This window comes from Brassica napus, chromosome C7, assembly GCF_020379485.1.
Source record: "Brassica napus cultivar Da-Ae chromosome C7, Da-Ae, whole genome shotgun sequence".
NCBI classification, from domain to species: Eukaryota; Viridiplantae; Streptophyta; class Magnoliopsida; order Brassicales; family Brassicaceae; genus Brassica; species Brassica napus.
This window is the reverse complement of record NC_063450.1, coordinates 53,811,817-53,821,275: the sequence shown is the minus strand read 5'-3', so window position 1 is coordinate 53,821,275 and position 9,459 is coordinate 53,811,817. Positions and strand designations below refer to the sequence as shown.

Genomic DNA, 9,459 nt, shown 5'->3' with positions numbered 1-9,459 from the left:
GGCCGAGCCGCCTTATATCCTGTTTATTATTAATTGGTCGGCCGAGCCGTCGTATAATTTATTTATTATTCTGCATTGATCGGCTGAGCCGTCGCATGATTAATTATCATAACATAAATATTTCATTGTCATAATTTTTTTACTTTTATGAAATTTTATAGATTTGATTGACTGATTAATACGATATTTTCAGACTGATTTTTAGTGCACTCGATTTAACCCCAACGGTCACAAAGAAATTTTTTCAAAAATTTCCCCTTTCTCCAACGGTCATGAACAGTAATTTTCATCTATAAATACAACTCATTTTCACTCTATTTCATCATCCAAAACATTTCATCTTCTCTCAAAAATTTCAAATCGCTCTCCTCTGATTTTTCATTTCAAGAAAGATGATTCGCGCACTTTTGTTTTTATGTGCCATTTTTATTTGTGTTTCTATTTATGGTTTATTCGTTGGAGAATTTACTCTGAGTGAATTTAAGATGAATATCGGTTTAATTTTCTTTACATCGCTTCTCCTTGTAATTGCTTGCATGATTAATGTAAACAGTTTCTTTTAATATTAATAATATTCTAATAATTTTTATTTATATGCTTTAGAAATACAAATGGCAAAAATCGAGAAACTTCAGTTTCCGGCATTGGAAGTAACTGGGACAAACTACACGGCATGGGTTACAAACATGGAGCTCCATCTAGATTCCGAGGAAATACTCGGAACAATAAAAGACGGCAATATATCAACCTCTCATGAAAAGGCTAAGGCCGTGATATTTCTGAGAAGGCATCTAGATGAAAATCTTACGCATGATTATGCGAGAACCAAAGATCCCTTAGATCTTTGGAAAGCTCTGAATGAGAGGTTTGATAACCAAAAGAAAATTACTCTCCCCCATGCACTCGATGAGTGGAAAAAACTACGATTTCAAGATTTTGAAAAAGTGGAAACGTACAATTCCGCTATATTGAGAATAGCGGCGCAATTAGATTATTGCGGTAAGCCTGTCTCGGAAGCAGAAATGCTCGAGAAAACTTACCAAACGTTTCACAAAAATCATTATGTTCTACAAGAACAATATAAAATTGTGGGTATACGAGGTTCTCTGAACTCGCTGTGGCGCTTATAATAGCGGAGAGAAATAATGAACTCCTCATTAAAAACCACAATGCCCGACCCACGGGAACCAAAGCATTTCCTGAGGTAAATGCAACGGATATAAAAAATCTGGAAAAAGGAAATTATTCCTATCGTGGGCGTGGTCGTGGCCGTGGTCACAATCGTGGTTTTGGTCGTGGTCGTGGTTATCGATTTAACCGCAACTATGAAAGGAGTAACAACCCAAGAGGAAGGGGATCCAACACATGGAATCGATCTGATCGGGTAAAAGGGAAAGAAACCCAAGAAAACCCTACTCATAAAAATGAGAACGTCTGTTACAGATGTGGATCGAAGGGACACTGGTCTCAAGTATGTCGAACTCCTCGGCATCTATGCCAATTGTACCAAGAATCTATTAAAGGCAAGGCAAAGGAAGTAAATCTCAATGAACACCTTGTGGGTACAACATCGACATACCTCGAATCCTCTGACTTTATGGGAGATTTCGACGAGACCACTCATCAAAATAATTGAAGTGTTTGTACTGATCAAGCTTAATAATGCCTAGTGATGCCATAAAATATTATGTATTTCACTTTCAAAATAATGTTATATTTCAAAATATCTAATGTATAATTATTGATGAATAATATGTTTAATTATGAAAGTTTATTTTCTTTATTAATATTAACTGTGTGTTACAGAAATGGATAAGAAAGCAAATGGAACAACAACTAAACAAATTGGTAGAGAAGTTTGCATACCAGATAGTGGCACAACGCACACTATACTGAAGGATAAGAGATATTTCTCTACTTTAAAGTCAGTAAAAATGACTATAAACACAATATCAGGTCCTACAGACCTGATCGAAGGAATTGGCAAGGCGAACTTTATGTTGCCTAATGGAACAAAGTTTTCCATAGATAATGCCTTATATTCTCCAAATTCTAAGAGAAATTTGTTGAGTTTCAAAGATATATACCGTCAAGGGTATAACACTCAGTCTGCAACTGAGAATGGAAAGAAGTATTTGTATATAACTTCTGAAAAATCAGGCAAAGGCCTTGTACTGGAAAAATTTCCAGAACTTCCTTCTGGATTGCATCACACTTATATTGATGCTATAGAATCACATCTTGTGATAAAAAGAAATCCAGAAGATGTTACATTATGGCATGATCGCCTTGGTCATCCAGGCACTACAATGATGCGAAAAATCATTGAAAGCTCACATGGTCATTCAATAAAAACCCAAGATATATACCAAAGTAATAAAATGACATGTGATGCGTGTGCTCTTGGGAAATTAATCATAAGACCATCACCAACCAAAATTGACAAAGAATCACCAAAGTTTTTGGAAAGAATCCAAGGTGATATTTGTGGACCAATACATCCACCGTGTGGACCATTCTACTACTTTATGGTATTAATCGATGCATCGAGTAGATGGTCACATGTTTGTTTGTTATCATCTCGAAATATGGCATTTGCGAGATTTCTAACTCAGATAATCAAATTAAGAGCACAGTTCTCAGATTATCCAATTAAAAGAGTTAGATTAGATAACGCTGGTGAATTCACATCCCAAGCTTTTAATGATTATTGTATGGTATCAGGGATTGAAGTAGAGCATTCTGTTGCTCATGTTCATACACAAAATGGTTTGGCAGAATCATTAATTAAACGGCTGCAACTAATTGCAAGGCCATTGATCATGAGATCAAAACTCCCAACCTCTGTATGGGGACATGCTATTCTGCATGCAGAAGCACTAATTCGGATAAGACCAAGTGCATACCACAGATATTCTCCATTACAGTTAGCATTTGGAAAAGAACCAAATATCTCTCATCTAAAAATCTTTGGTTGTGCGGTTTATATTCCAATAGCACCACCGCAACGTATAAAGATGGGACCGCAAAGACGGTTGGGAATATATATTGGCTATGATTCTCCATCAATAATAAGATACCTAGAACCACAAACTGTGATGTGTTTACGGCACGATTTGCCGATTGTCATTTCAATGAGAAAGAATTCCCAACTCTAGGGGGAGACAATAAACAAGTAGGAAAAGAGATAATGGAGTGTACCATCGTTATTACACCTTGATCCTCCTACGAAACAGTCAGAACTAGAAGTTCGACGTATCATGCATTTACAAAATATAGCAAATCAGCTACCTGATGCATTTGCTGATACCAAAATGGTAACTAAATCACATATACCCGCTGCAAATACTCCTGCTCGTATTGAAATACCACAAAATGGTGGAACGGCAGTTGATACACGTGAATCAGGAACACGTTTAAAGCGCGGTAGACCTATTGGTTCAAAGGATAAACTTCCTAGAAAACGTAAGGAATGTGAAAAGCATGATACTCCCAAAATAACAGAAAATATTTTGGACGAAGAAAATTGTGAATCTAACGACAATATAAAGCATCTTGAATCTGAAGGAAATCATGAGATTTCTATCAATTACATCCATAATGGAAAGATATGGAAACGAAATGAGATGGATGATATTGATGACGTTTTCTCATACCTTTTAGCAAAGGAAATAAATGAAGAAAACGAAGATCCAGAACCAAAGTCTGTATATGAATGTCAAAAGAGACATGACTGGATAAAATGGAAAGATGCAATTCAAGTCGAATTAGATTCGCTTAACAAACGAAATGTATTCGGACCTATTGTGCTCACACCCAAAGATGTAAAACCTGTTGGGTACAAATGGGTGTTTGTCCGAAAAAGAAATGAGAAAAACGAGATTACAAGATACAAAGCTCGTCTCGTAGCCCAAGGTTTCTCTCAAAGGCCAGGAATTGATTATGAGGAAACTTATTCTCCTGTCATGGACGCAATCACATTTAGATTCCTGATGAGCCTAGCGGCCAATGAAAATTTAGAAATGCGTCTCATGGATGTCGTTACGGCATATTTATATGGATCATTAGATACTGATATCTATATGAGAATCCCAGATGGATTTAAAATGCCAGAAACGTTAAGTTCCAAACCTAAAGAGTTATGTGCAATAAAATTGCAAAGATCATTATATGGGTTAAAACAATCTGGACGAATGTGGTATAATCGTCTCAGCGAACACTTAACAAAAGAAGGATACACGAATGATCCTATATGCCCTTGTGTTTTCATAAAGAAAACAACATCCGGATTTGTGATAATCGCGGTGTACGTTGATGATCTTAATATTATTGGAACTCAAAACGAAATCCAAAAGGCATCAAACTATCTGAAAGGAGAATTTGAGATGAAAGATCTCGGCCAGACAAAATATTGTCTAGGATTACAAATTGAGCATTCTCGAAAGGGTATATTTGTACACCAGTCTACATATACCAAACGAGTATTGAAACGCTTTAACATGGATAAAGCAACTCCTCTTAGCACCCCGATGGTCGTTAGATCACTTAATGTTGAAAATGATCCGTTTCGACCATCTGAGGAAAATGAAGAAATACTTGGTCCTGAAACTCCATACTTAAGTGCAATTGGAGCTCTTATGTATCTTGCAAATTGTACTCGACCTGACATATCTTTTGCTGTTAATCTTTTAGCGAGATTCAGTTCGTCTCCTACACGAAGACATTGGAATGGAATTAAACATGTCTTTCGTTACCTTCAAGGAACAACTGATTTAGGCTTGTTTTATCCTAAAAGTTCAAAAGGTCAAATGATTGGTTTTGCAGATGCAGGTTATTTGTCAGATCCACACAAAGCTCGATCCCAGACAGGATATGTTTTTACAATTGGAGGCACCGCCATATCTTGGCGTTCTCAGAAGCAGACACTTGTTGCTACTTCTTCAAATCACGCTGAGATCATTGCACTCCATGAAGCAAGTAGAGAATGTGTATGGCTAAGATCAATAAGCCGACACATCTGTTCAAGCAGTGGGATTGGCGAAAGTACGGAGCCAACTATTCTATATGAAGATAACGCGGCATGTGTTGCTCAAACGAAGGAAGGATATATCAAAAGTGATAGAACCAAACATATACCTCCGAAGTTCTTCTCATACACTCAAGAGCTCGAGAAGAATAAAGAGATTGAAGTAAGATATGTTCGATCATGCGACAATGCAGCCGACCTCTTCACAAAATCACTCCCTACCTCGGTATTCAGAAAACACATCCATAACATTGGGATGCGCCATCAGAAGGATCTATGACTGTTCATTCGAGGGGGAGCTTACGTAGTTGTACTCTTTTTACCTTACTATGGTTTTTCCCATTGGGTTTTCCTGGAAAGGTTTTTAACGAGGCAACAAAGACGTTAAGCGAGAGCGAATAGTGACACCGGCCCCCAAGGGGGAGTGTTATAAAAGACATATAGAGACAGCGCCGCTTTCGTTGAAAATATAAAAAGATGTGGGGCCCGCTGCACTATTTGCACAGTAAATTTTCTTCTATATATACGAACGTTTGCGTTCGTTTGTAAATACACTGAAAACTCTTCTCTTCCTTTCAATAAGAAACACTCTCTCTATATCAGTGTTATCTTCTCCTACGGATATAAAATTTTGCTTCATTTAAATTCCTGCGATATAATAAAATTTCAGTTCTTTTTATAACAGTTAGATGAATATTAATGAATTTTAGACGGTATACATTCATTTTCTAGTCCAATTGTTCATAAGTATCATTTCACGTACTACTTAATTCACTAAAGTCCATATTAATGTTTTACGGAATTGTACTAATCTTGAGATCTATCGTGGAAAATACTGCGGTTGTCTGTCTTGCAATCAAATTTTTGTACAACTTTTTTAGTTAATTCTAATATAAATTTCTCAATGAAAAGTACGTATGTAACCGTGGTTACTAAGACTGTAACTCGGTAGAGATATATGTGAAAATTACTTATAGAATATCATATAACTTGAATGACATATGGTGCAAACTTATTAGGTGAAGATATGAAAATCAAACATAAGTGATATGAACCAATCAACTTATAGAATATCATATAACTTGAATGACATATGGTGCAAACTTATTAGGTGAAGATATGAAAATCAAACATAAGTGATATGAACCAATCACATATGTGTGTGTTTCTCTTCTCGCTTTCTGATTTTATCTTTTAAGACCGAGCATTAAGAGGACAAGCTTGAAGTAAGCTTCACAAAATGCTAGTCTAATAAAAGTGAGCTTGAAGTTGTTCCATGGAGGGTATCGAGGTTCAAGATCAATTGCTAAGCTTCCTTCCATTATTGCCTTCTCGTGACTGAAACATTCAAATGAGTATTTCCCGTGATACCTTCCCATTCCACTCTCTCCCACTCCTCCAAAGGGCAACGCATCACACATATACTGCAATTCCAAGCACCACTCGAAGACATGAGAAATGTATTTTTTTAATGATTAGAAAATTATAGGTCCGAAGGCCCGTAGATCCGCTTAGACTAGTTTGATGGGGATTAATTAATCAATCTTGTGTGTGTGTGGAATATGGACTATATTATATATACCTGGATCATGACGTCGTTGAAGGTAACACTTCCAGAGGATGTTTCTGACAAGATTCTAGTTTTAAGTTTCTCGTCCTTGGTGAATGCATAGATGGCAAGTGGCTTTGGTTTTGACTTGATGAACCCTATGCTTTCTTGGATGTCACGTAACTTCATTACATCAGAGGAAATAGAAAAAAAAATCAGCAAGGATTAGTCAACTATTTACTCTAGTGAATACTTTAACTATGCTTACTGTGATGATCGGGAGAATTGGACCAAAAATTTCTTCATTCATTATCTCAGAATCAAGAGGAGGATTCAACAAGATCGTTGGCTCAACATACCTGTCATACAAAACCTAGGTTAAAGGACTTGTAAAACAGATTCCGTGTTATGAAAGAAACATGATTAAATCAAAATTATACAGCTTCTCTTCGTCCATGGAGCCACCATAGACGATTGAAGCTTGAACACGAGGATCATTAAGAAGACGAGACAATCTCTGAAAGTGTTTCTTGGTGACAATCCTAGCTACACATCCAGATTCTTTAGGGTTTTCTCCAAAGAAAGACTTTATCACCGGCTTAAACATTTCAATCTATAGAAAAAACAACAAACTCTTAGAGATACTAACAGAAACAATGCTTGCATTTGTGTGGACACGTACCAGAGAAGACGCAAAACTCTGTTCGACAAGAACGTAATCTATGGAGATACAAGCTTGTCCACTGCAAGATCCCCATTTTCCTCCAGAGATCCTCTTAACAATCGACTATATGCTCATGAAAGTTAATAAAATTCAGACACTTTCAAGATTACTTAATATTGGATGTAAGAAAAACAGAAAAAAAAACACATACCATTATGTCCTTTGAAACAGAGTGGTGATCAATAACGGTGGGACATTTTCCACCAAGCTCCAATGTCACAGGAGTCAAATGCTCTGCAGCTGCAGCCATTATAATCTTTCCGATTCTTGGACTCCCTACAAACAAACAACAATTAGGCATATTCCACTACAACAAGCATGTAAATGAATGAAATCTCACGTCGGTTGTTATAGAAATAATTAACTAATATATAAAGAGAAAGGACCAGTCTATTTATTCGTCAATTGATTTTAAGTTGAAATCCGTCATCATAATGACTGAATTCAACAAAGCTAGTTATAGAGTGTTGAGGTGTGAATAGAGTGATACCGGTGAAGAAGATCTTGTCCCATTGATGCTGCAAGAGGATAGTTGCGACATCAGGTCCTCCTTCGATAACTTTTATGGCTTTGTTGTCGAGATAAGACGGGATCGTCTTGGCGAGAAAGGCAGATGCGTTAGGGCTTAATTCAGATGCCTTGAGCAGCACGGTGTTACCTGCTGATATTGCCCCAATCATTGGGTCCAAAGACAAAGCTGACCACAAACAATTAAAAAGCACAATATTTAACTCTATTAAAATATTTCAAAAAGGAAAGTGATTCAAGATCCAAACTCTTACATATAGGAAAGTTCCAGCTAGACAGAACAAGAACCGTCCCATACGGTTCTGAGATCACTTTCCCCGTTGCTGGGTAGAACAGCAGAGGAAGGTTGCTCTGTTTTTTCATCACCAAGAAAACAATTATCCAAACAAAAAATGATTAACCAATATTTTTATCTCTCATACTACAATTATTAACGTATGCGCATGGTGTAGGGTCCTTACTTTTCTGGGAACAACCCATTTGTCAAGACTGTTTAAAGCAGTAGCAGCTGATCTCATGACAAAACCAAGCTCGTCTCTAAAAGCTTCAGTACTGTGTTTGCCCAAATCTTGAAACAGAACATCGCACATCTTTTCTTCGTTGTCTTTAACCATCTCGATTATAGCTTTGAGCTGTGTCTTCCTCCACTTCACACTCCTCGTCCTCCCGCTCGCAAACGTCTCTCTCATCTCTCTCAAGCTCAGATCCACAGTCTCCTTCATGGCTTCCATGGCTTTTACTCTCTAACTCTCTCGACTCTATTCAGAAGCAGAGTTTGGTTTTATTAAGAAGCTCTCTGCTTGTTTGTTTGTTTTTGATTGCCTCTTTTGGAGCTAGAGTGTTTCATTTTCAAGATTCAACCACTTATAGGTGGTGTTTAAAAGGGGAAAGAAAAAAAACTAGTTGGGAAAGTGATAAGGTAAACATTAAATAGGTTCTGCTATCTTAGGTTTAACAATCGTTATCATGAAGTTACATGTCCATGTCTTTGTATTAAATGTTATAGTTTATAGTTTTATGCAATGTTCACGTGTTAGATATTATAATTTCTACAAATGCTTTTAGTATATTATATGAAATATATGAATCGGTGACATTTAATTGGTGTGTTTTCACAACTAACAAAGTCCGGAACGTCGGTTATTGAAACCGGACATTGAATGCCTCGCCGCTGGTAAACATCAAATTCTTTATTTATTTTTGTTAGTGACACCCGCAATCAAATTCATACATAGTTGGGAACTTCAGTAAGTTTGCATATTAATTGGAAACCTCAATAAGTTAGCGTCAGTACTACGTTAGTGTAGGTGATTGATGGACCAATTTTAGATCTGTTATTATTCTTATGTAGTGTAGGTGATTGTTGGCAAAACAGTCATACAATTCTGATCCGATCTAGAAACTGAAAATACTACAACAAATTTTTCATATATTTACGGAGAAAATGATATTTTAAATATTATAATTTGAGGGAAAATTATTTTTTTTAACCTTGCATCTAAAGTAAAATTTATCGATCAGGATTTTCATATAAAATTGTCCATTATGTGTTGGTTGTTAAAAAAAAAAAAATTTGTCCATTATGTACTGGTTGCTTCTCTGCCGACACACATGGAAACCCCATTGAACATC

The 9,459-nt window shown here is 36.5% G+C and overlaps 1 protein-coding gene and 1 long non-coding RNA gene across 2 annotated transcripts; one reads left to right on the top strand and one right to left on the bottom strand.

Annotated features, from left to right (window-relative positions):
• The first annotated feature begins 5,377 nt into the window (after positions 1–5,377).
• Positions 5,378–6,320, top strand: LOC125590185. Its single transcript, XR_007326388.1, has 2 exons — positions 5,378–6,045; positions 6,138–6,320. It is a non-coding gene; the product is annotated as an uncharacterized LOC125590185 (long non-coding RNA).
• On the bottom strand, positions 6,077–8,920 carry LOC106411109 (aldehyde dehydrogenase family 3 member F1). Its single transcript, XM_013851795.3, has 9 exons — positions 8,289–8,920; positions 8,082–8,178; positions 7,790–7,996; positions 7,451–7,575; positions 7,258–7,362; positions 7,016–7,188; positions 6,844–6,934; positions 6,609–6,758; positions 6,077–6,450 (listed from the first exon to the last, which is right to left on the bottom strand). Exons 1-9 carry the CDS (start codon positions 8,556–8,558, stop codon positions 6,214–6,216), a joined length of 1,455 nt encoding a protein of 484 aa, XP_013707249.2. The 5' UTR covers positions 8,559–8,920; the 3' UTR covers positions 6,077–6,213.
• Between the last annotated feature and the right edge of the window lie 539 nt (positions 8,921–9,459).